The sequence below is a fragment of the Budorcas taxicolor genome, chromosome 13 (assembly GCF_023091745.1).
Source record: "Budorcas taxicolor isolate Tak-1 chromosome 13, Takin1.1, whole genome shotgun sequence".
NCBI classification, from domain to species: Eukaryota; Metazoa; Chordata; class Mammalia; order Artiodactyla; family Bovidae; genus Budorcas; species Budorcas taxicolor.
The window spans coordinates 72,489,158-72,516,893 of NC_068922.1; the positions used below are offsets into that span (position 1 = coordinate 72,489,158).

At 47.2% G+C, this 27,736-nt stretch overlaps 1 protein-coding gene across 1 annotated transcript in view; it reads right to left on the reverse strand.

Annotated features, from left to right (window-relative positions):
• JPH2 (junctophilin 2) overlaps nucleotides 1-27,736 on the reverse strand; it is a 73,424-nt gene that overhangs the window by 42,510 nt on the left and 3,178 nt on the right. The window contains 1 exon segment of the mRNA XM_052650547.1: nucleotides 2,954-3,734. Coding sequence (XP_052506507.1) covers nucleotides 2,954-3,734 — 781 coding nt within the window.

Consider the following 27,736-nt stretch of genomic DNA (forward strand, 5'->3'; position numbering starts at 1 on the left):
ATTCACACATTCCTAGCAACTGAAAGTTTACAATGTTTAGAGTGGGCAAATGTGCCCGTTAAAGCTTTGGAACCAGAAATCGAGGAGCTGAAGCCCTGGTTCTCTCACTTGCTTGCAGGTGGCCTGAAGCGTACTGTCTTCCTTCTCTGGGTCTCAGTTTCCACATCTGTAAAACGGATTCACGAAAGGACACGATGACTAGCAGTATCTGTGGAGCCCTAGGCTAGGTGTCCAGCATGGTGGTGGGTACTCTGATGTGCCACCCACTTTCCCCTTCAGAACCCAGGACTTATTTCTCCCCTCCTCCTGCCCTCAACCCAGCTGCTCAGAGTGCAGCCTACTGTCAGTCCTGTCCAGGGACTGCCACTAGCTAGAGAGAGCCGAACAGCCCCAGGTCATGCGCCTTCTGGAGGTCAGCTTGGATTCAATGCAGAGGCTCCAAAGATCCAGCTCCCTCAGTTCAACTTGGGAGAACTTTGAAGGTCCTCTCCACTGCAGGGCGCCCCTTGGGGTCTACTGACGCATTGTGGAGATTGCATTGCAGCCCCGCATGACCCTCTGCCCAATCCTGTCTCCTTTCCTTCCCCAGATATTGATCCTCAGAATGTGCCTGTAAACTTCCTGTATATTAATCTCCATCTCAAAGTTGGCTTCCAAGAGAACTGATCCCATGACAGAACTGTGAACCATTGGACGTGCACTATGTTTCTTAACCCTCAGACCCACCCCAATTTTATAGATGAGACAACTAGGTTGATTTAGCCAAGAACATACAACTAAGAAATGGTGGCATTGCAGACTGGGAATGGAAGTCCAGATGGGCAAACTGAGTTGCCCAGGTCTGAGCTGAAAGATGAAAGAGCTAAGACTCGGCCCTTCACCTGCTTAACCCTAAAGACTACACTGTGAAAGCCTCCATCCCAGGCCATTTCAAGCCGCCAACAGGAGGGCTCTCAGCAAGAGGACAGGCTGGTACCTCTCACCGCTGTCCTGCCGCACCCTCTGTTGCCCCCACAGTTCATCAACACCTGCAAAATGGGATTAACAGCAGTACCTACCTCCTCATGACCTTGTAAAAATTAAGTGAGTTACTATACATCCCTGATGGCTTCCCTGGTGCTCAGATGGTAGACAATCCACCTGCAATGCAGGAGACCTGGGTTTGATCCCTGGGTCGGGAAGATCTCTTGGAGAAGGGACTGGCAACCCACTCCAGTATTTTTGCCTGGAGAATCCCATGGACAGAGGAGCCTGGTGAGCTACAGTCCATGGGGTCACAAAGAGTCAGACACGACTCAGCAACTAATACACATACTTGAAGACATCAGAATGGTGACTGGCTCACAGGAAGCCCATTTTAAGAGTTAGAATAAAAACAAATCATATAAGCAGCATAAAGTTGCAACTGCAAATGCTGTAAGAAGACATCTATGCAGCTGAGTGAGAGTCAGGCTGTGACAGGGGGTGAGGCTTCATCAGCTCTATATGGGGGTCAGACTTGACCCGATCTCTGAAGGAGGAATAGAAATTAAGGGGCAGTAAGAGGAAGGAAGAGTAGGCCAGGCAGAAGAATCAGCAGGAACAAAAGCCTTCAGATAGAAAGAACTAGAGAAGGATGATGAAAGGCCAGTATGACTAGTACAGAGCCAAAAATCCAGGTCCTAGGACACGGTGGTAGAAAATGAGGCTGGATAGGAAGGCAGCAACCACTTACTACCTGGGCACTCACTACCTGGGTGATTTGCAACTTTATCTTTCAGAGCCTCATTTATATAATCTGTAAAATGGAGATAAAAATAGTACAAAGTCATTAAGGAGACTGAATGAGTCGATATTTGTAAACCACTTAAAATAATGCCATGCACACAGCAGGTATTATAAACGTTTGAAGGTAATATTGGAACTTTTTCTGAAGTACAGTGAGAAGACATAGAGAGGCTCGAATATGGATGAAAGCGTAGGTACTGAAGGGATGGAGAGTGGATGGATGAAGGGCTGGCGGACAGGTCAGTGGAGGTGGCTGAGAGAACGAACAGGGGGATGGGTTGCTGGCTCTGTTTGGGTGATGAAGGTGGATGGATGGATGGATAACGGGTGGATGGCTGGATGACTGGGCAGGTGGTAGAAGCGGATGTTGTTTCAGTGGAAGGAAGCATGATTGGGTAAAGGGGTGACTGAATAAATGGAGGAAATCAGATGAATGAAGGTGGTGGGGTAAATGGGATGGCTGGGAGAAGCTGAGTGAATGTGGGTGCTGGGGATGAAGGGATGGATGGGTGGGTGGTTGAACGGGTGTCTGGGTGGTTGGAAGAATGGTTGTGGATGGATGGGGGGGTGAGTGCTTGGTTGAGTGGGTATAAAGATGGAAAGCTGAATGGATAGATGAAGAAATGGTTGGGTGGATAAAGTGGATATTATACAGGGGCTGAGTGGATGGATGGATAGAGGAGTTGGGTGAATGGAGGGATTGCTAGGGTGAGTAGTAGAGAAGTTAGGTGAGCGAAGGGGTTGGATGAATGGATAAATGCCAGGGTGGTTGATGGGCGACTAGGTGGTTGAATAGGCTGTTGGGTGGTTGGATGGGTAACTGGGTGGTATGAGTAAACAGAAAATTAAGTGGCTGGGTGGGGGGGATGGACAGTTGGGTAGAGAGATGGTTGTTTAGGTCAATATTATAAAAGTTGGGTGAACGTAAGGTTTAAGTGAAGGGAGGGATTGGGTGGGGGGGAAGAATAGAGTATGTAAATAGACGGATGATGGATGGACAATGAATGGATGGGTGAACAGGTGACATGAGATCCCGAAGCACCGCCAATAAACCCTCTATATAAAGGCTTGGGGGGAAACCCCTGATGGTGAAAGAAGCAGGAACAGGGCCTCCGAGGTTGCACTGGCCCGGGACCCCTTCCCGGGGTGGGACGCTGCCCATCCGCGTCCCGCCCGGGGGTCCTACCTGGAGGCGGCGATCTCGGCCTTCTGGCGCGCGATGGCGGCGGCGCGCTGGGCGCCCTCCACGCTGTGGTCCACCTTCTGGCGGACCTTGCTGCTCTTGAGCGGCAGCACACGGCGCTTGGTGCCCTTGACCAGCACGTTGTGGCGGTACTTGCCCTCCTCGCGGCGGCCGTCGGGCAGCGTGGTGCAGCCGTAGCCGTGGCGCAGGTTGTCCAGCCACTCGCCCTCGTAGCGGAGGCCGCTGGAGCGCTCGCTCACGCCGAAGCCCGAGCGCTTGTCGTTCTTCCACTCGCCCATGTAGGTCTCGGTGGTGGTGGCGTCGATGTCGGCCTCGAAGGGCGCGGCCTCGTCGGCGCCCTCGCCCAGGCTGCCGGTGGACGCGGCGTCGCTGGCGCCCGAGCTGAGGTCGCTCTTGAGGAAGCTGACGCGGCTGCGCTGGCTGCCCAGGGACGTGCGCGACTCGGCGCGGCGCAGCTTCCCCAGCAGCGCGCCCCGCTGGAACAGGCCGCCGCCCTTGGCCGCCCGCGCCACCGCCTCGGCGTTGGCCAGGAGGCTGAGCGCGAAGCCGCCGCGCGGGATGGCCGGCCCGGGCAGCGCGGGGCCGTCGGCGGCCGGCGAGGAGGGCGAGTCCGGGGCCAGCGTGCCGTTGCTGTGCTCGCTGCGCAGGGACGAGAGCGACGTGCGCAGCGGCGAGCGCACCACCACGGCCATCCCGTAGGGCACGCTCTGGCGCACGCCGTAGCCGTGGCGCATGCCGTTGGTGAACTGGCCTTGGTACGTCCCTGCGGGCGAGGAGAAGACGGTCAGTGGGGCCCCCAGGGCTGCCAGGGAGCCCGGCCATGCCACGGGCCAGGCCGTCGAGGGGCAGGGGATTTGGAGTGACCGGAGCCAGCAGGCCTCCGAGGGTTGAGATTGCCTGTGTGAGAACACATGCCTGAAAGCCAGGCGTTGATGCAGTGGTGTGAAGAGTCCCGTTGGTGGGAACCAGGCAAGGTCACGAGCATGCCAGACGGAGTGAGGTGGAGTGACGCAGAGCATCAGTGTGTGAAGCTGTGCCAGCAGGCGAGGCCCCTCGAATGCATGGAGTTACACGAGTGTGCCAGGACATGCGCAGACAATGTGTATATTTCTGCTGGTGGGAACGAACTAGAGTCTTCAGTGTGCCGAACAGAGTGAGGCTGAGAGAGCCTTTTTAAGTGAAGAGTGAGCAGGTGGGGCTCTGTGAGTGTAAAGTTAACTGAGCGTGCATAGAAATGGAATCGCACAAGAGAAATGAGAAGTGCCAGAGCTAGAGTGGGTAAGACAGTGAGTTTGTGCAGTAGTGTGAAAATTGCATTTGTGTGAGTGTGCAAGCTAGGGGAGCATGTGGAAGCATGAGTGTGCAAGGCAGTGTGTGCACAGAGGGTGACCGAGATCACCAGCGGGTCGTCATGAGATGTATGTAAGGTTATGAGAGCATTTGCAGTCTTCAGTGTGCAAGGACAGGTAAAGGAGTGAAGGTGCAAGACTGTTAGAGGATCAAAAAGTGCAAACTTGTGAGCAGGCAAGGTTCTGTATGTGAGGTTAAATGTTTGTGCATGGTTATCCTGGTGTTCAAGGTGAAGTGAAGGTCCAAGGTCATGAATGGCTAAGGCGGTGTTTTCATGGTGGTATGAATGTTGGAGGGCATGGGCAAGTGTGTATTTGTGCAAGGCCATGTGTAGAGAAGACCTCGCTCTGTTTGGCACAGTCTTTTGACTGTATAGGCTCATGTGTGTGATGCAGTGTGTACACATGGCGTGAGTGCCTAGCGCAGGTGACATTACGGGTATGTGTGAGGTCTGAGTATGCAAGGCCATCTGAGTGTTAAAGTGCAACGTAATCTGAGATTGAGACACCCGATGCTGAGTGAGGGTGTGAAGTTGGGCGCATTAACGAAACTGAGACCGTGTGACACTACATGTGTGCAGGACGTGGCGTGTACAGGGAGCTAGTAGCCAGAAGGCCTTGAGTGTCCGTGGGTGTGAACACATGAGCTCCTGGGAACTAGAATCTGTGCGTGTGAATGTGACATGCATAGAGGGGCAGAAGAGAGTAGTGGTTAGAAGCACAGACTCCGGAGCCAGGCTGCTGGGTCTGAATCCTGCCTTGGCCCTTGCTAGCTGTGTAACCTTGGGCAAATGACTTAACCTCTCGTGTCTCAGCTGTCTCACCCGTTAGAACAGATTAACAGTTGCCTCTTACCTCATAGGGTTGTTGGAGGTTTAAATGAGTTAATATTGCTGATGAACTATGAAGGAAAAGATATGCCTGTGATTTTGTGATTCTGCAAAGTTGTGCTAGTGTGTGTGGTCGCCTAGCTGCATGAACAAGCTGATACAAAGCTACAAAATAGCTTCATATGAATTACACCCCCAACCTAACAGGCTATGCTCCCTGGGGCTCCATCCAAGACCGCCCCCCTCCCCTGTCCTCCCTGGGGGATTGCATCATCTGGTGCTTTTATAACTGCCACCTATCCCCTGCTGGTTATCCTGACTATATCCCCGACCTCTTCCCCTCTGCAGTTCCACCTTGAAGTCAGGTGCCCCCAGATGTGACACACATCTCCAACTCGTCACTTCCCCTCGCAGCTCCCCAACACCTGTTCTGCCTTCTTGATCTTCCTGCCCGCAGCAGCACCCCTGAAAGCCATTTCTCTGCCTCCATCTTTGTGCCTGGAATAGACAGAACAGTGCCTGACACATCATGTTCGCTGAAGTGAGGGGGCAATTCAGAGCCTTTGTTTTAAACACAAGCTGATATGCAGCCCTGGTTAACCAAACAACCAAATGGCTTCCCAACAAATACCCAGGATGGCTGCTAAGGGACCCCTAAGGTCAATCCAACAGGCATGCTCCCATTCAGACCTTCACACTGGTTGTTCCCTCTGCTTGGAACTCTTTTCCCTCTCAATGTCCTTGAAGTGTTTGCTCACTGAGGCTTACCTGACCACCCTATTTAAAATTACAATCTGCCTGGGACTTCCCTGGTGGTCCAGTGGTTAAGAATCCACCTTGCAATGCAGGGGACACAGGTTCGAGTCCTGGTCAGGGAACTAAAATCCCACATGCTGCAGAGCAACAAAGCCTGCAACCACAACTAGAGAGTCCTTGCGCCAAAACAAAAGCTCCTGTGCGACACAACAAAAGTCCACATGCTGCAATCAAGACCCGATGCAACTAACTATTAAATAAATGTTTGTAAAAATAAGTAAAATGCTACCCCCCGCCCAGGTTTCTTTCACCTTCCTTCCTTGCTTTTTTCCCTTGATAGCATATCTAATATTACATATATTTTGCTTTCTCTTTTGTTTTTTGACTATCTTTCCTGGGTTTTCTTGGTGGATCAGTGGTAAAGAATCCACCTGCTGACATGGAAGATGCGAGTTTGATTCCTGGATCAGGAATATTCCCTGGAGAAGGAAATGGCAACCCACTCCAGTATTCTTGCCTTAAAAATCCCATGGACAGGAGTCTGGCAGGCTACATGGGGTTGCAGAGAGTTGGACATGACTGAGCGCACACACACACACACACACAGATACACGGCACGTCTCCCTAGCAGAATGTAAGTTCCATAAATGCAGGATTTCCATTCTTTTTTGTTCACTGTTGTATCCTTAGGACCTAAAATGATAACATCATTCAATAAATATTGTTGAATAACAATATTCGATACATATTTGTTGAAGGAATGAGTGAGTGAATAGCACGCATTTTATAACTATTTTCTCTTCTTTCTGCTCTAGCCAGCTGAAAATGGATCTGCAAAAATGACCAGAGAGATGTTTATAATGGCTCCTATAAGACTCACCCAACATGACACAGTTAATAAACGCAGAGTGTCACAACTCACATCCATATCTGACTGTGCTCCTTCCAAAAGTCTCAGAAGAAAAAAGAAAAAAAATGAGACAGAGAAGCGGACAAGAGACAGGACATTTTGGACAGACAATGAGACAAGAACAGGACAGAGAAGATGGAAAGAAAAAAAGCTAATCTCTGGATTGAATAAGTTTGTGAAATCAAATCAACCAATCTACCTTTAGCTTAAATTTGGCATGAGATGGGCTGAAGTGGCCCCTTTAAGCCCAAGAAAAACTGAGACTGCAATAGGAGAGTGGCTCTTGGCCTCCAGTTGGGGAGGAAACGGCCAGGCTATATTAGGAAACTTACAAGCAAGTGACAAGAAGCGCAGACACCCAGGGGAGGTTGGGAGTGACGGGGCCCTGGGAAGGGGAAGAGCCAAGTGCTGGGGTCATTCCCTGCCTGACTCTCTCTAAGACAGGACAGTTCTCTCTGGGGACAAGCAGAATGCATCCAAAGAGGGAGAGGGGAACCCACCCACAGCCATCTGGCTGAGAAGGGCCCTCTGTGTAAGGAAGTGCTTCCTCATACCCTTTGGGATGGCCCCTCACTTGAACTTGTAGACATTACAGGGCTTGCCTGCAGGGTAAGGACCAAAATTCTCAGCAGCCTGCAAGGCCTGACATGGGCTGCCCCTGCCCACCTCTCCGGATTCATCCTGAATGGCTCTCCAGGAATACTTGCTTTCCTACCTCAGGGCCTTGGCACATGCCTCCCCTCTTTTTCTTGGTGTGCTTTTCTCCTCTTTCCTCCCCTAGTCAACTTCTAGTGACATTTCAAGCTTCAGCTTAAATCTGACTTTACCTAGGATGATTTCTTGAGCCCTCCCCCACCCCCCACGAGATACTGCCACATGATGTCAGTACTTCTGGGCATTGTGTGCAATCACAACCAAACAATGATTATGACCGTTTATTCACCTTAAGCCTTTCCTACCAGACTGTGGCTTCCAAGAAGGATGGGATCCTATCTAGCTTATTTGCCATGATCTCAGCATCTACACCAGAGAAGGCAATGGCACCCCACTCCAGTACTCTTGCCTGGAAAATCCCATGGACAGAGGAGCCTGGTAGGCTGCAGTCCATGGGGTCGCTAAGAGTCGGACATGATTTCACTTTCACTTTTCACTTTCATACATTGGAGAAGGAAATGGCAACCCACTCCAGTGTTCTTGCCTGGAGCATCCCAGGGACGGGGGAGCCTGGTGGGCTGCCGTCTATGCCGTCACACAGAGTCGGACATGACTGAAGTGACTTAGCAGCAGCAGCGGCATCTACACAGTACCCAGGCATAAGGAAGCCCTGAGTGAACAGCTGGGGAACCTGGGAGCATCTCCTGAGTGAACCTCACTGTTCTTTCACGGTCAGGAACTGTATCGTGTCTTTTTCCTCACAACTCAGCGCATAGTAAGTGCTCAGTTGGGCCTGGCAGTGGCTGCCACGAATATTCACGACTAACTCTGGGAGTTACTAGGATATTTGTAAAATACTGATGATGGCTGTAACCACAGTAAATGCCATCCTAATATACAGACCAGACTCCTCAGTTTAATAAAACCTACATAGTGCCTTTTCCTTGCAATTCTCATTCAGGTTTAGTATGGAATAATCTGGGCTGGGCTTCCCTGGTGGCCCAGTGGTAAAGACTCTGCCTACCAGTGCAGGAGACACGGGTTCGATCCCTAATCAAGGAAGATCCCACAGACCACGGGGCAACAAAGCCCATGTGCCACAACTATTGAGCCTGTTCTCTAGAGCCTGCTCACCACAGCTACTGAAGCCCACGTGACCCAGAGCCTGCTCCGCAACGAGAGAAACCACTGCAACAAGAAGCGTGAGACCTGCAACTAGAGAGTAGCCCCCACTCTCTAAAACTGGAGAAAAGCCTGCACAGCAACGAAGACCCAGCCCAGCCAAAACTAAATAGATGCATAAAATTATATCAAAAAGAATAACTTGAGTTTTAATCATAACTCTTGACACTGGGTAGTTCTAAAACATGCATAAGTTATTGAAGCCAGTTAAGTCTCAGTTATGTCTATAACTATAACACAGAGGTAATGATACCTCCTTCCTGTGGCTTTTCACTCATTCCTGTGAATCAAGTGTTTGCAATGAACTGGCCTAGGTGCTGGGGATGCAGTGCAAATAAGTAGATGTGGTCCCTGCCCTCAAGGGGCTTGGAGTCTAGTGCCAGCAATAGATTGGATTTATTTAATCATCATAGGAATAAACATTAGGCAGCCCCAGCAGTGTGATCCAGAGAGACGACCGTCCAGTTCTTGGTTGGCAGCGGGATGGGGAGGGTTGGTTGACCAAAGATTAAGTGAACTCTATGTGAGGCAGCTAGCACACAGCAAGTGCTCAATAAAGGCTAGCTTTTTGGCAGGTCGAAGTCTTTGCTCAGAAAAGCTGGCCCAGAAAGGATTAACTGGGAAGATGAAGAGGAGCCAGGGAGGAGAGAATGAGACCAGCTCTGGTTTTCTGCCTAGGTCTGCGTGATTGTAAGAAGGCGGGCTTGTGTCCTGGGATGCCCACCTTTTGCTGGTTAGGGGACACTCCTGAGTCAGGGAGGCCTCAGAGCTTCTGTCCTTGGGAGGAAGAACATTTGGGGGATCTGTTCATCAGTGAGACTTGTCCCCTACACACAGAATGGAGGAGTTTCTGGAAGCCACATCTGTCGTATAAGATCCACCCACCTTGGGCCAGAGTTTATGGCTTAATTGACCTGGATACTAGAAAGCATATCAGATGATTGTAATATGCATTCTGTCGATGTTCTCCACTGACCTCCAATCAGCCAGCATGCTCTGTCCCTCTGTTGTAAAGCCTGCTAACTGAGACCCTTAGCACCTTGATGTACCCATTTGGCAGCCTGTGCTCTAGCAGATCCATGCCCCTGTTCCCACATGTAGAGTTGTCTGTCTATTTAACTGTTCCTAAATCTATTCACTTCTACTGTATGCATTACTTATTTGTTTGTCTTAATTATCTTTGGCTACGCGGTCTTTGCTGTTGTGTGCAGGCTTTCTCGAGCTGTGGTGAGCAAGGCTAGTCTTTAGCTGTAGTGGGTGGGCCTCTCACTGAGGTGGTTTCTCTTATTGCGGAACATAGGCTCTGGGTGTGCAGGCTGCAAGTTGCAGTCCACGGGCTTAGTTGCCCCAAGGCATGTGGAATCTTCCCAGTGCAGGGATCAAAACCATATCCCCCTGCATTGCAAAGTAGCTTCTTAACCACTGGATCAATAGGGAAGCCCTGGACCCATTATTGAAATATTGTTTTTTATTAACATTTGTTCTCTAAACCAATGGACTAAGAAATAGAGGAAAACGACAGAATGGGAAAGACTAGAGATCTCTTCAAGAAAATTAGAGATACCAAGGGAACATTTCATGCAAAGATGGGCTCGATAAAGGACAGAAATGGTATGGACCTAACAGAAGCAGAAGATATTAAGAAGAGGTGGCAAGAATACACGGAAGAACTGTACAAAAAAGAGCTTCACGACCAAGATAATCATGATGGTGTGATCACTCATCTAGAGCCAGACATCCTGGAATGTGAAATCAAGTGGGCCTTAGAAAGCATCACTATGAACAAAGCTAGTGGAGGTGATGGAATTCTAGTTGAGCTATTTCAAATCCTGAAAGATGATGCTGTGAAAGTGCTGCACTCAATATGCCAGCAAATTTGGAAAACTCAGCAGTGGCCACAGGACTAGAAAAGGTCAGTTTTCATTCCAATTCCAAAGAAAAGCAATGCCAAAGAATACTCAAACTACCGCACAACTGCACTCATCTCACACGCTAGTAAAGTAATGTTCAAAATTTTCCAAGCCAGGCTTCAGCAATACGTGAACTGTGAACTTTCAGATGTTCAAGCTTGTTTTAGAAAAGGCAGAGAAACCAGAGATCAATTGCCAGCATCCGCTGGGTCACCGAAAAAGCAAGAGAGTTCCAGAAAAACATCTATTTCTGCTTTATTGACTATGCCAAAGCCTTTGACTGTGTGGATCACAATAAACTGTGGAAGATTCTGAAAGAGATGGGAATACCAGACCACCTGACCTGCCTCTTGAGAAACCTATGTGCAGGTCAGGAAGCAACAGTTAGAAATGGACATGGAACAACAGACTGGTTCCAAATAGGAAAAGGAGTACGTCAAGGCTGTATATCGTCACCCTGCTTATTTAACTTATATGCAGAGTACATCATGAGAAACGCTGGACTGGAAGAAGCACAAGCTGGAATCTAGATTGCCAGGAGAAATATCAATCACCTCAGATATGCAGATGACACCACCCTTATGGCAGAAAATGAAGAGGAACTAAAAAGCTTCTTGACGAAAGTGAAAGAGGAGAGTGAAAAAGTTGGCTTACAGCTCAACATTCAGAAAACGAAGATCATGGCATCTGGTCCCATCACTTCATGGCAGATAGATGGGGAAACAGTGGAAACAGGATCAGACTTTATTTTGGGGGGCTCCAAAATCACTGCAGATGCTGATTACAGCCATGAAATTAAAAGACGCTTACTCCTTGGAAGGAAAGTTATGACCAACCTAGATAGCATATTCAAAAGCAGAGACATTACTTTGCCAACAAAGGTCCATCTAGTCAAGGCTATGGTTTTTCCAGTAGTCATGTATGGATGTGAGAGTTGGACTGTGAGGAAAGCTGAGCACCGAAGAATTGATGCTTTTGAGCTGTGGTATTGGAGAAGACTCTTAAGAGTCCTTTGGACTGCAAGGAGATCCAACCAGTCCATTCTAAAGGAGATCAGTCCTGAGTGCTCATTGGAAGGAATGATGCTAAAGCTGAAACTCCAGTACTTTGGCCACCTCATGCGAAGAGTTGACCCATTGGAAAAGACTCTGATGCTGGGAGGGATTGGGGGCAGGAGGAGAAGGGGACGACAGAGGATGAGATGGCTGGATGGCATCACCAACTTGATGGATGTGAGTTTGAGTGAACTCCAGGAATTGGTGATGGACAGGGAGGCCTGGTGTGCTGCAATTCATGGGGTCGCAAACGGTTGGACACGACAGAGCAACTGAACTGACTGACTGACTGATGAGTGTACAGAAGAAGAGAGTCTAACTTCTCCAAAAACAAGATGAATGTTTTTGGGTGTTCAGAAGAGAGGAGAAGGCGATGGCACCCAACTCCAGTTCTCTTGCCTGGAAAATCCCATGGACAGAGGAGCCTGGTAGGCTGCAGTCCATGGGGTCGCTAAGAGTCAGGCATGACTGTGCGACTTTACTTTCACTTTTCACTTTAATGCATTGGAAGAGGAAATGGCAACCCACTCCAGTGTTCTTGCCTGGAGAATCCCAGGGACAGGGGAGTCTGGTGGGCTGCCGTCTATGGGGTCGCATAGAGTCAAACACGACTGAAGCGACTTAGCAGCAGCTGCAGCAGCAAGGGAGAGAGTTCCTTAAGAATCACTCTCAAACTTGGCATGAATGGGCTAACTATAAAAGACTTGGAAAAAAATATAAATTTTTAATTTATAAATTAAATTTCATTTTTTGCTCCATTTTAAAGAAACCAACAGAAACCAGAAATTGTAAATGATACATTACAGGAATGGAAGGCAGACAATGAGAAACTCCACTGAATATCTACACTCTGTACATAAATGTGACAGGGCTTCCCTGGTAGCTCAGCTGGTACAGAATCTGCCTGCAGTGCAGGAGACCCTGATTCAATTCCTGGGTCAGGAAGATCCCTGGAGAAGGGATAGGCTACCTACTCCAGTATTCTTGGGCTTCCCTCATGGCTCAGATGGTGAAGAATCTGCCTGCAGTGCAGGAGACCTGGGTTGGATCCCTGGGTTGGCAAGATCCCCTGGAGGGGGAATCACAGTCCGTGGGGTCACAGAATCAACACAGCACATACCTAAACATGATATAAGTTAAATATCACAAGAGACTTCCCCTGGCGGTACAATTGTTAAGATTTTGAGCTCCCAATGCAGGGTATACAGGTTCGATCCCTGGTTGGAGAACTAAAAGCCAATGGCCACATGGTGCAGTGAGAAAATAAATAAAAAATGAATATCTTAAGGTTTATAAATCATTTAAAAATCTTTCTCTGCTCTCACTAACATTCAATTAACCAAGTTGCATTTGGCATTGATGACAGCAGATGAGAGGGCTTCTACTTCGGTTTTAAACATCAGTGTGAATACATCTGCTGTGACAAAGAGATGGGTCCATCTCAGGAAAGAAGATACCAGATGGGTAATTGAAACTAAGACAAGGAGAATAAAAGTCTGTGTATGCCAGTACCCTGATGTGTGACTTTCCCATAAGGTGTGAATGCAAGGTTTGGATGAGTTTATTTAGGGCAACACTGCACTTTTGTTTTTCTTTCTCAAGTAAAGGATGCTTCTGACCTGAGTCACTGGGGATTCTGTCTTCTACCTGGTCCATTGGAATTTTCCCAACGTGGTAGGTGCAGGTCATTCTGTTAAGACCACAAGAGGCCAAACTAGAGATGTGTCGCCTAGAAGATTCTCCCAGCTATACAACCTAATGATCTACTGAGGCAGGCTCTCAAAAATTGTGTTTCTCAAAACTGGTGTCAATAGTTTGTCATGAAAAAAATTCTGACGTCAAGACAACTTGAGGAGGTTAAATGAAATGAGTTTTTCTGACTGTGAGACTATGCCAGAAGAATTATTTTATATATTGTTTTATATATTTTATATAAACTATATATATTATAAAATGTATTTTTTATATATGGCAGTGCTTGGGTCTCTGGGTCTTAATTGGGACATGTGGGATCTAGTGCCCTGCTGCTGCTGCTGCTGCTGCTAAGTCGCTTCAGTCATGTCTGACTCTGTGCAACCCCATAGACGGCAGCCCACCAGGCTCCCCCGTCCCTGGGGTCCTCCAAGCAAGAACACTGGAATGGGTTGCCATTTCCTTTGCCAATGCATGAAAGGGAAAAGTGAAAGTGAAGTTGCTCAGTTGTGTCCGACTCTTCACGACCCCATGGACTGCAGTCTACCAGGCTCCTCTGTGCATGAGATTTTCCAGGCAAGAGTACTGGAGTGGGGTGCCATTGCCTCCTCTTCTAGCGCCCTGACCAGGGATCAAACTGGGCCCCCTGCATTGGGAACGCAGAGTCTTAGCAACTGGACCACCAGGGAAGTCCCCAGAATTATTCTTCAAGAATTTTTCTTAATTCTTCACTATTCCTCCCATGTGACTCTGAGAAAGATTCTCAATTCAGGGGTAAATCCTGATTTACAGTTTAAGTGCTCCTGGGGACCATGAGTCTCCAAGTGGTATTGCTATTTATTCAGAAGGCCATCCTGAAGAATATCTATCAGGATTAGTAATGGGTTCCATGGAACCCATTTTGGGAAATGACATTACAATTGCTGACCCAACACTTTGCGTGACAGAGCCTCAATTTTTGCCCAAGTGTCCAGTACTCCTCCCATGTGACTCTGAGAAAGGTTCTTAATCCAGGGGCAAATCCTGATTGCTCTAAGTCAAGCATTAAAGTCTATCTAGCTTGCCAGTGATTGGATTAGACATGAGCGTGTGATGAAATCTGACCTTAAGACTCGAGGGTAAGTTGGCTAGCGGGTTGGGGCAAGGGAGACAAGAGAGGTTTCATAGCCCTAATAAAGAGATACATGTGGAGAAACATACCCTCTTTTTCTGCTGGATGTTGTTGAATATGGACATGACTCCTGGAGCAGTGGCAGCCATATTGGGACCATGAGGGTAACTAGCTGAGAGCAAAACTCACACTATGTGGATGGTAGAGCAAAAAGATAGCAGGAGTCTGGGTTCTTGCTGATGCTGTTGCACCTCCAAATTAACTGATCCTGAGACTTCCCTGCCTCTGGAGTGTTGTTATGTGCAATTAGAAATATCCTTATTAAAAAAGATCTGTGCTGTCCAATAATGGTAGCTACTAGCTGCATGTGGTTATTGAGTACTGGATTGAAAATATTCAGTACAGAAAAGAATGTAAAATATCCCACTAATAACTAATATTGATTACATGTAGAAATGATAGTTTTTTTTGGATAACGAGTTAAATAGAAGATGTGACACTGTAAAGCAATTTTCCACCAATTTTAAAAAAAGATGCGATTAAAATTGATTTCACATTTTAAAATGTGGCTACTAGAAAATTTTAAATTACATTTGGAGCCCACATTATATTTCTGTTGGGAAGTGTTAGGTTTAAGTCATTTGGAAGTTAGGGCTTTCTGTTACTTACAGACAGAAAAAAATATCCTAAGAGATACAGGTATAATCATTCTAATTTTACAGCCAGGAAAATTGAAATGAAAAATGTAAATGACTTGCTCATGATCATACCAATGTGGCAGTTGTTGGAGATCACAGCTGAGCATCCAGACCAGTGCCTTCTCGGCACCTCTAAGAACCTGAGAACACCCTTTACAAGTTAAAGGTTCAGAAGCCTTCACCCTGAAGAAAATCTCAGCCCTAAAGAAGTACAACCATTCAGAAACCCACAGGGATGTAAAGCAATTATCCCTCAATAAAAGATAAATTAACTTTTTAAAAGTATATAAAGGAAATAAAAGTGTGATTTAAAAAAGAGAGAGAGAAACCCTCAGGGAGTCTAGGAGACACAGAGTCCACTTTGCGACAGAGACGAGATATGTGGATCAGACCATGAATTCTGCCTTCAAATACAGACTAGACACTGAGAAAACCATTCCCTCTGGCCAATGACACCTGCCTATTTCTAGGAAACTGTCTGAGATCCAAATGTCAGTGTCCCTAATGGACTGAGGAGAGATGGAGAGGAAGGAATCAGGACAGGCTCCTCTCCGGGGGTCCCCACTGTCCGTGGAAGTCCTCAACTGACAGTCCAGTGTCTGCATGACCTGGTCCCAGCTCACTTTCTCGGTTTTGTCTTCCAAAATCCACTAAAGCCCACTTTCAAAGCCACCTGCTTCAGAAAACTACCCAGGCCACCTCCTTCCTCCAAACACTCATCACTTCATACCACTAAGAGCTGCTATCTTGTCAATATCTTGTCTGTTTTGTCCAACAGCCTTCCCTGATCCTTTTCCCCAGGTCCTCTATTTAGGAGTTAGCTCAAGATCTTTGGGCAGGACCGTGGAAGCCTCATCAACAGATCCAGACCGGGGTCAGACATGACGGAAGCGACTTGGCACACACACACCAAGTTCTTCTTAAGGCTCAAAGGAAGACAACTCTTGCAGCTTCCCAGATGGTGCAAGTGGTAAAGAACCCGCCTGCCAATGCAGGAGACATAAGAGATGCGGGTTCAATCCCTGAGTCGTGAATATCCCCTGGAGTAGGAAATGGCAACCCACTCCAGTATTTTTGCCTGGGAAATTCCATGGACAGAGGAGCCTAGGGGTCTACAGTCCCTAGGGTTGCAAAGAATCGGACACAACTAAAGCAACTTGGCATGCGTGTACATGACAGGTAGGGGAGTGAGGACCAGGGAGTCCAATGGTCATAGCTCCTGTCCAAGCACCCCCAAATCAGACCAGGTAAACCAGGTATGCACATTATGGTGAACACACGTGCCCACACCATGGACACCCACATAGATGCTCTTGAGTAGAGGGGACCCATCCCAGCTTAGTTCTAACCCACCTTGGTAATGACCACGGACCCTGTGTCCCAGCGAGAGCAAGTCAAGCAAGCCTGAGGCATCTCTAGGGGCAGCAAAGAATAATGGAAATTGCTTGGGCTTCAGAATCAAACCTGACGCTGAATCTTTCTTTAATACCCCAAAACACCCTTCTCTTCATCTCCACCCCATCCACCTAGTCTGGCTGCACCAGTTCTCCCGGAGAGACAATAGCATCTTCCCTAGTCTCTGCCTCCCTGGATACCCACTTCAATCCACCCTTCGCTGCCACCAGAGTCCTCTCCCTTCTAAGATGCAGATCTGATCACATAAAACCTGGTTTGTGACAGCTTCCCAGTGCCTTGAGGAAGGATTGTCCCCTAGGAAACAGATTCTGAGGCTGAGACTGCATGTGGGTGATTTTGGCGGGAGGGGGACTCTCAGGACAAACACCTGTAAGGAAGGAAGCAGGTTTCCATAAGTGGAAGAAGCTGAACAGATCCCATGGGGTCACTGGAGCTGGTATGACCCTTCAGAGTAGTTTGAAATTGAAACAAGGAGGCTTTGTACTCTGGCATCAACTCATTAACTATGGGTCACCCCCAGAGGGAGGCCTTTTGACAGAAGGCAGTGTCCAGCTATGAGCCATCAGCAACCCACACTCCTGGCAAATAGGGGAATAAGAGCCCTGGTCCTGAGGGATGTCTGATGGTGTCCCACAGCCTCCCCTGTAAGAATGAAATTCAAACTTCTCGTTGTGACCCTGGAAACCCTCATGGCCTGGGTCCTGCCAACCCTTGTCTCATATACACCATTCTTCCTCTGAGTCTCTGTGCTCCCACTTTTCTTGAACACAAATGCTCTGCTCCCACCTCCAAACTTTACACTCAATATTCCTTTTCTTATAAAAACAGCATTCCTTTTTGGCTGAGCTGGGTCTTTGCTGTTGTGTGGGCTTTCTCTAGTTGCGGCAGGGGCCGCCATTCTCCAGTTGCGGTGTGCAGCCTTCTCCTTGCAGTGGCTGCTCTGGGCACATGGGCTTTAATAGCTGTAGCATGCAGGCTCTAGAGCGTGGGCCCTGGTAGTTTTGGCTCTTGGGCTTAGCTGCCCCAGGGCACATGGAATCTTCCCAGACCAGGAGTCAAACCCGTGTCCCCTGCATTGGCAGGTGGATTCTTAACCGCTGGACCACCAGGGAAGTCCTCGATATTCCTTTGGCCTGGCACAGCAGTGTGGTCCTCCGGTCACTCATCCTTCAGATCTTAGCCTCAAGGCTGATATCACTTCCTCCAGGAAGCCTTCTCTGATTACCCAACCAGATTAGGTTCACCCATCATCAGCTCATAAACCTTTCTTCTTACCCTTCAAATTATAAATACCATGTTGTAATTAAATAACTGTCTGATGCTGGTCTCTGCTGTTAGAATGTATGCTCTGAGGGCAGGGACCAAGACTGCCTTGCTCATCACAGCATCTCCAACCTTCAGTGTGATGACTGGCCCATAGAAGGCATTCAGCAGATACTGTCAGTTGAGTGCATGAGTACTTGGCCTTGGACAAGTTCTCTTTGAACGTATCTCCACCCAGCAAGGGCAGAGCCAGCTTCTTTTCAGGGTTGCTGTGAGTAAAAGTGTGAGTTATCTAGGGGAGACCTCAGTCTCTCAACAAACATTGGCTCCCTTCACTTTTTAGGAAAAGATTTCAGGGTGACCAGTCTTCCCCATTTGCCTGAGATTGAGAAGCTTCCCAAGAAACTTTATTACTTTCAGTACTAAAGCCAGGACAGGACAGTTCCCAGGCAGATCAGGAGGGTTGGTCACCTAAATCTGGGTGAGAAGGAGACAAGGGCATTTCATATTAATTAGTACAGTGTTCATGGCATGCTGGTAAAACAGCTCCATGGAAAAACAACTCTGATTCACGTGTGTGCATGCATGCTAAGTCACTTTAGTCATGTCCAACTCTTTGCAACCCTATGGACTGTAGCCCACCAGGCTCCATCTTCCCAACCCAGGGATCGAACCTGCATCTTTTACGTCTCCTGCACTGCCAGGCAGTTTCTTTACTGCTAGCTCCACCTGGGAAGCCCTACCCTCATTCCCAGTGTTGACTAATTTCTATCATCTAAATATTCCTGCCCATGGCCAATCAAGCTACCAACAGTTGAACAGCCAGTTTGCAACATTCCTGAAAACTTAACAATGGCTGTCACGCATCAGTAGGAGCCAGTGGCAGCCCTGTAGCCACTACTAACAGTCGTATTCCTGCTATCTGCGCATGCAGAGTGTGGGCATACATGACCTCAATGCAGGGGTAAGTGGCATTATTTCAGCTCCAAAAAGGGCACAGCTTGAGTGGACCTTGAAGAGCATCTAGTCCAAGGCAACAAGTCACCTATCATGTGGGCTACCTCTTTCCCACCCATCCTGTGTCCACAGCAGACGCTGCTAATCGATCATGACGCTGACTCCTAACACGGCCATGCAGCTCCCTTCACTGCGTCTCCAAGCAGCCACAGTCAAGTAGCTGATGCTGCACATAAGAGACATTGACTTACCTCTAGGAGTAAGTGTGGTTCAGCCCCTCATTATACAGGAGAGGAAACTCAGGCACAGGGAGGTAGAGGGACCTGCCCAAGGTCACACAGCCAGGCAGTGGCTCAGCTGGGACTAAAGAACAGATCACCTGCCTGGCTTGCCCTTTCACTCCTGCCTTGCCTTGAAGAGCAGCCTACCCCAGAGTGGGGTGGAACAAAGGGAAACTATCTAGGATCTGAGCCTAGATTCGGGGGGGCTCTGCTTAGAGCTCCCAAAGTCTTTTTGTACCTGAAGGCTTCTTAGCATGTCGGCACATAAGTGTTGTTCATCTGTTTAAGGGAAGGCACTTCTGAAAAAGTCACAAAGTTGCACAGGCTCACTGCATAAAATTCAAACAATCGAGGAGTGTTTAAACTAAAAAATCGTGTACTGGGATTTCCCCAGTGGTCCAGTGGCTAAGACTCTGCACTCGCAATGTAGAGGGTCCAGGTTTGATCCCTGGTCAGGGAACTAGATCTCAAATGCTGCAACTAAGACCTGGCACAGCCAAATAGATAAATATGTATTCTTTAATTATTAAAAAAAAAACTCTGTACTGTCTCCCTAGGAGTAATCACTGTTAACAATTTTGGTCCTTCCAGGATTTCTTCTGCTTATTTACAAGCCTGTGCATAGCACAAGTGGACTAAGAGATTAACTGTTCCCCACACTATCACTCTCCCTCTCAATGAGAACACGGCCCCTCATACAGTAGGCACTCAATAAATATTCGTCCAGTTGCTCTTGTTTGATTAAAACGCTTTAGATTCCTTTCTGTATGAGTATAGGTGAATCTGTCTCTTTTTTCCTCCCCTCTCTCTGAAAAAAAAAATGTTTTTATTGAAGTATAGTTTCACTTCTATTTGTTTCAGAGGGTTACACCACTTGGCATGCGGGATTGTGTTCCCTGGACCAGGGATCCAACCTATACCCCCTGCAGTGGACGCATGGAGTCTTAACCCCTGGACCTCTGTCATTTTAACGGTTTTAGTCCTTCCTGGCGTGGTCTCATGGATTCACTGAACAGTCCCTTTGGGTGACTGTATAGACGACATTCTGTTTTTGCTGTAACCATTCCAAGGCCTTGCTCTCTGGCTCGCCTGCAAGGTGGCACCAATGTCTCTTCCCATGGCCCCCAAATGCTCCCTCCCATCAAAGCTCCGCGGTCTTTCACTTTCCAGGATTACCACCAGGGCACCCAAAGTGGAGGGGCTGACAGCATGGGCGACCAGCTCCTGGGATCGGGGTTGGTTTGCAGTGGGTATATAACAAGCCCCGGTAGCCTGCAGGGTTCCACCCCCCACACACACATAGAGGCTGCTCTCCTAGCTTGCATTGGAGGCAGGGGATTAATCGAGTGACATTGCCTGGATGCTGACAATCCTGGAGCCTGGGGGAAAGCAACTTTGCCAGGTCCTGGGTCAGTTCGGCCATGCTGAAGGCCTAGGAAGCCAGGAATAATTGAGGGTGGGGGGCGCAAAGGGATCAAGGGGATAGGGTCTGGGTTCAGACGCCCCACTGGCTGCTCCGAGGCCCCTGTCTGTGTGCAGGCCTACGCACAACCCTTACGTCCACGTGGCTTGTGTAACAGGCATCCCTCACCCTCAGTATCCAACACTGAGCTCCTGATCTTACCTCTTTGAATCCTCATCCCAGCTCAGGGCAACGCCATCCTTTGCAGTTCAGGCCTTGAAACCTTCCCTGACTCCTCTTTCTCTCCACACACCTGCTCTGCAACCCATGAGGCCAATCTATCGGCTCCACCTTCAAAATGGACATGGAGTTCAACCACTTTTCCCCACCTCTGCTGCCCCAGGAGGCTGATCCAAAGCGTCGTGGCTTCTGAGCTGTATCATTGCAATAACTGATTCTAACCGATTTCCACGCTTCCACCTTTCTGCACCGTCTCCTCCCCCAGTCTCCCAACACAAAGCAATCCCTTTAAACAAGGGCATTTAAACAAAGTCAGAGCAAGTCTTTTTTTTATTTTTTGGTCATGAGGCATGCAGGAATGTTAGTTCCCTGATCAGAGATGGAACCAGTGCCCCCTGCAGTGGAATTGCAGAGTCCTAACCTTTAGACCACCAGGAAATTCCCTCATATTACTTAAAAAAAAATTTTTTTTAACTTTTTATATTATATTGGAGCATAGCCAATTAAGCATGTGCTGATAGTTTTCAGTGGACAGCAGAAGGACTTGGCCATACATGTACAATTATCCCTTCTACCCCAAACTCTTCTCCCATCCAGGCTGCCACATAACATTAAGCAGAGTTCTCTCTGCTATACAGTAAGACCTTACTGGTTATCTATTTTAAATATAGCAGTGTGTACCAGTCCATCCCAAACCGTGTCACTTTTATAGCCCCCATTTTCCTCAGGATCACAGCCAGATTCTTACCACGGCCTCCTAGGCTCTGCATGAACAGCCCTCTCTCCACACTTGTCCCACAGGAATATTACACAGGGGAAGTGACAGCCTTCTCTGTACATCCCACCAAGGGCCCCTGTTGCCAAGTTGTCCTGTCATCAGCAATGTGAAATTTGATCACTTTGTTAAGATGATATACATAAAGGATTCAAGTTGTATTATAAATAAAAGGAAGAAAAGCATGGTGCATGAAACACAGAACTGGGCCACCTTCCGGCCTTGGGGTGTCGCCCCCATTGTACACAGTTCAAACAGTGGTCAGCAGCACAGCACATGCTTGAATGCTTCCAGGCACGAGGTGCTCACTCCTTGCCAGAGGGGAGGGGCTTCTGGAGTTCCTATGTCCCTGGGTCGCCCTGCGGATTCTGCCAGGCAAGTCTGGGCCCTTCGACTCTCAGCTATGCAGGAGTAAGTAGGGGAATCAGTCATGACCAGACCTAACACCCACCTACTCTGGGGCTCCAGCTTGGGAAGGGATAGGAGAGAACTAGGTCTAGGGCAGGAAGCAAGCCTGTCTCCCTCACCCCACACTCTGCCCTCAACCAGGGCCCTTAGAAAATGAGACTGGACATTCCCCACAAAGGTGCGGCACCCAGGGCTGGTCCAGGGAACAGCTGCTGGGGACATGGAATTAGCAGGCGCTGGAAACATGCCAGGTTGATGAATGCCAAGGGCCTGGCCTTGGACAGGGGCACGTCTGGGGAGATTTGGCCAGCTGGACACATGCATCCCAGAGAACAAAGCCGCAGAGAGGAGGACGAATGACGTCCACTTCCCTGTCTTACTCAGGGTCCACTCTGCTCCCCTGGGGGCCCAGATAAATGCCAAGAAGCTGCCTTCACAGCAGCCCAGCTGCCTGTCATGCTGACCCCTGGCCATGAACTGGGATGTGAGATTTTCAAGATGAGGTTCAATTATGCTGATTCTATATTTGCAATGGAATCCACCTGACGTGGCTTCCGCCTGCACTGGCAGGACCCAACACAGTACTAAGCAAATCAAATGCTTGGCTTCTTAAGTGCTCCCAAATCAAAAGCTAGGTTTTGTACTGAAATATTTTTCCCCAAACAGAGGCAGCTGTGGTTCAGACCATCCTGAATTAGTTCGCCCTTTGGTCTGCGAAGAAAACACGGAAAAGAAGGTGTACATTTCAGCCATTCCTCTGAGCCAGGCATCAGGCTAAGCCCTTTTCATGGATTATCTCATTTCATTGTTTCAGTCATATTTTGAGGGAGATTTTGACAGCCTTAGTGGAAAAAAAGGAAATGGAAGATAAAAGAGGCCACATGATATGCCCATGTTTGTAAAATGAAGAGGTGGCTCCACCTGGACTTGGACTCAGATCTGGCCACTTGAAGCCCCAAGTGCTTAAGTAACACATGTCTTTAGTCCCATTAGATTCTCTTAGGCCTTCTACACTTAAGCTTTAATAGTGATCAAGAATTTTTAAACTAAAAGACGTTCCTTTTAAACCTGAAGAAACCCCCGCCCAAAAAAACCCCACCAAAACTAAGAAATTAATTTAGTAACATAAAAGGACTGAAGGCTAATGTACAAAAATAACTATATGTCTATAACCTAGCAATGAACAATAGGAAAAAGGAAATTTTAAATGCCATTTATAATATCATAAGAAATAAAATACTTGTTAATATTACTTTTTAAAAAAGTGCAAGACACTGAAAATGCTAAAACATTGCTGAGTGAAATTAAAGAAGATGTAAGTAAGAAAGGATATATACCATGTCCATGGATTGGAAGGCTCACTGCTGTTTAGATGTCCATTCCCTCCAAATTGATGTAAAAATCAAATGCATTTTTCTTTAACTATTTTACTCATAATAACTCTCGAGAGTCCCTTGGACTGCAAGGAGATCCAACCAGTCCATCCTAAAAGAGATCAGTCCTGGGTGTTCATTGGAAGGACTGATGTTGAAGCTGAAATTCCAATACTTTGGCCACCTGATACGAAGAGCTGACTCATTTGCAAACACCCTGATGCTGGTAAAGATTGAAGGTGGGAGGAGAAGGGGCCGACAGAGGATGAGATGGTTGGATGGCATCACCAACTCAACGGACATGAGTTTGAGTAAACTCCAGGAGCTGGTGATGGACAGGGAGGCCTGGCGTGCTGCAGTCCACAGGGTCGCAAAGACTCAGACACGACTGAGGGAATAAACTGAACTGAACTGACAGAGTAAAAGGAATGTAATGAATGCATCAGTATGAACAATGCATCCAATTGTTAGAAAACTAACTAGGATCCAAAAAATAGAAAAAAAGAATTTAAAAGCAACAGAAGACTTCCCTGGTGATCCAGCGGTTACGAGTCTGCCTGCCAATGCAGGGAACACAGGTGTGATCCCTGGTCCAGAAAGATCCCGGCTGCCTTGGAGTATCTAAGCCCAGGTGCCACAACTACTGAGCCAATGCTTTAGGGCTCATGAGCTGCAACTACTGAAGCCTGCACGTCAAAGCCCGTGCTATGCAGCAAGAGAAGCCACCACAATGAGAAGCCCTGAGAATCCAGGGCACTGCAACGAAGAGTAGCCGCCACTTGCCACAACTAGAGAAAGCCTATGCGCAGCAACGAAAACCCAGCATAGCCAAAAATAATACATTAAATATTTTTTAAAAAAAGCAACAAGATCGACAGTTTGCACAGATCTGTATGGATGAGTCTCTCAAATTCTCTAGTGAAGAGTTAACATAATCACTTCTTTCCAAACTGCCTTTGGTTCTTGTGAAGTTGTGCTGAATATACTTCCTCACGATCCATCAAATGTGTTTTCAATCAAATTTCCATCAGGCCTTTTTGGTAGAAATTGACAAGCTGATTTTATAATGTATACAGAAATGGAAATAATCTAGAATAACCTGAAAAGTCTTGAACAAGAAAAGTTGGAGGATTTACTCTGATTGAAAAACTTGTTTTATGGAAGATTGGGATTGACACAAACACACTACTGTATATAAAACAGATAACTAAGAAAGACCTACTGCATCGCACAGGGAACTCTGCTCAGTACTCTGTAATGCCTGTGTGGGAAAAGAATCTAGAAGAGAGTGGGTGTATAACAGATTCACTTTGCTGTACACCTGAAATTAACACAACATTGTAAATCAACTATACCCCAATAAAAATTTACAACATAAATAAATAAAAACTTATTTTAAAGTTCCAGTAACCAAGACATCATGATTTTGGCACAAAGACAGACACATAAATCAACAGAAATGATATTCCTTTGGGGAGCGAATATAGAAAGAAATATGAAAGTTAAGTTTCTTCAGGGAATACACGGCACAGACCCAGGTCACGTGACAGCAGATATTATTCAGGGCTCTGTGCTGTGCTTAGTCATTCAGCCGTGTCTGACTCTGTGCCCCGTGGACTGTAACCCACCAGGTTGCTCTGTCCATGGGGATTCTACAGGCAGGAATACTGCAGTGGGTTGCATGCCCTCCTCCAGGGGATCTTCTCCCCCCAGGGATCGAAGCTAGGTTTCCCGCATTGCAGGAGGTTTCTTTACCAGCTGAGCTACTTAGGGCTCTAGCTTGGAAAATTCATTGAACTCCCATGTTCAGTTAGGCTAAAATGAGCTGAAGCCATCAGTGTTGGGAAAAACAAAGAAAGCTGTACCCAGAGCATAGAAGGTTCCATTTTTGACCCAGTTGTCATACTTACACATAAAAATACCATCACTTCAGCATGTAATAATAATAATAATAAAGCACTAACCACATGCCTAATTCTAAGTATTTAATGTATAACAATACTTCATTTAATTCTCTCAGAAAGAGAAAATAACAATTCTATCACTTGAAATTTGCTCAGTCGTGTCCACCTCTTTGTGACCCCATGGACTATACAGTCCATGGAATTCTCCAGGCCAGAGTATTGAAGTGGGTACCCTTTCCCTTCTCCAGGGGATCTTCCCAACCCAGGGATTCGAACCCAGGAATCCGCAGGCAGATTCTTTACCACCTGAGTCACCAGGGAAGCCCAATTCTATCAATGAGATCACATAAAAGAAAACAGCAAGCATAGCATATAGGGAGAGAAATATTACTTCACAATGACTTGTTGCAGTTTTACATTTTTATCTGTATGCATGGAACTATAATAGAAAATACATATGTTAAAGTGGATTATAATCATAAAAATTTGAAAGTCACTAGTGTAGTAGAAGAGAGAATTAAGAAGCCTCAATAATATAATGCATGTATGATTCTTAGCACAGAGTCTGATAAAGACTAGTAAAGACTCCGTAAATGGTAGAGATGGTTATTACTACTGTCACAGAGTCTGGTAAAAACTAATAAAGATTCGGGACTTTCCTGGTGGTCCAGTGGTTACGAATCCACCTCCCAATGCAGGAGACGCAGGTTCTACCCCTGGTTGGGGAACTACGAATCCACAAGCCTTGGGGCAACTCAGCCCGAGTGCCACAACTAAGATCCAGTGGAGCCAAAAAATAAAAACTGGTGAAGATTCAACAAATGGTGGGGAAGACAGTTGTTACTATTTGGTCTTGATACGGCCAACTTCATGGGCATTCAACCTGTACAGTCACACAAGACTCTGAGCTCAGAAGGGCCCTGAATTTGGTTTAAGGCTCTGATGTCACCATCTTGAAATTCTTAATTTTGAAGAAGGGGCCCCGCATTTTTGTTCTGCACCGTGTCCCTAAAGTATGTAGCCAGTCTTGATTATTTTGTGTAGTTGTTTATCATTTATTAAAATGCTGATTTATAGTATAAAATATTTAATTGTCACTTATGATGATCAAATTCCATCTCGGCCTCTTACCAGTTAGAGGACTGTCGATCTCAGTGTCCTTATCGATAAAATAGGGGTAATAATAGTACTTCCCGGTAAGGGTTAGAGTGAAAGCTTAAGTAACACAATGCTTGCCATGTGCCCAGATCAGCACCAAGCACATCGTTCATACTCCAAAAATGTTAACTATTATTAGCTTTAGGGGGAAAATAAGTCAACCTTGGGCTTGCTTTTTCCTGCTGCACATTTTGGGGAGGGGATTATTGAATTAGATCCATGGTCCTGGAATTTATTTGAGCACCAGATTCCTTATAGAATTTGATGGCTCTTGCAGGAAATACCTCCCAGAAAAACACAGAGAGTCCTGCAGTTTCAGGCCATTCGTGGGCCTTGGAATCCTAGGCTCAGGCCCAGGTCAAGATCAGAGGAAAACCAAGATCACTAGTGGCCGTTCTAGTCTCTGGGTCTCGGGTGGGAACCGCCAGGCAGCCATGCAGCTGTGGATTACTACTTAAGGGCTGGGTGTGCTGGTTTTGGGCTTTAAGTCACTAGCTATTTTTAGCTTTGCTATATATGGCCAGCGGAGGAATGTGGGGCTATAGATGGGGGAGGGGTGCCAGGAGGCTTAGGGCAGGGTTTGGAAGACTCCTCCGCGTGGACTATCTTCCCCTTCCGACCAGAGAATTGGAACTTCCAGCCAAAGCGACAAGCAGAGGGGGAGAGGGAAGGTCTGTGGGTTTAGGAATGACTGGGGCAGCCATGAAGATGTCAGGTCAAGTCACTTTACAACAGTAATATTCCTATTTTTTGACCGTGATCTGCAACAAAAAATACATCTGAATCATGATATACACATAAACAGATGTTTCGATACACAAAATATAGATATATAATTTCCAACTGAACAAACATTTCAGGAATCAATACTTTAATCTCATTCTCTATGAAACACTCTGATATTTTCTATTCTGTTCTGTTCTATTCTTTATTTCTTTCAAAATGGAAGTCATGACCCACTAAGTTGATTTGGCCAATGGGTCGACACCTCCAGTTTGGAAAGCTATTCTTTGGTTTGGAGCAGGCAGAAACCTGTAACATCAGACTGCAAGGTAAGCCAGGGAATGGAGGAAAGCAGATGTGTTATCACTTGGATCAAGGCTTCTCAAAACAGAATAAGACGCAAATCTCAGCTTGATCTCCGCTGGACAGCAAGCTTTGGACTTCAGTCTTTGTACACTGTTCTCACCACCTGGAGCAAGCATCCTCCAGGTTGTCACCTGGCTCACTCTGTACTTCAGAGCCCCACTTGTCACTTCCTCCAGGAAGCCTCCCTGATTGCCTCAGTCTGGTTAGCCACCCGCTTCTTGCTCACTTAGCCCCCAGCATATCCCTGCTTGGCACCCAATACAATTTTTTGTTACATTCCCTGGAAGTCAGGGTGACCTCTCCCATCCTGTTCAGTTCTACACTCTCCCCATCCCCCACCCCATCCACCCAG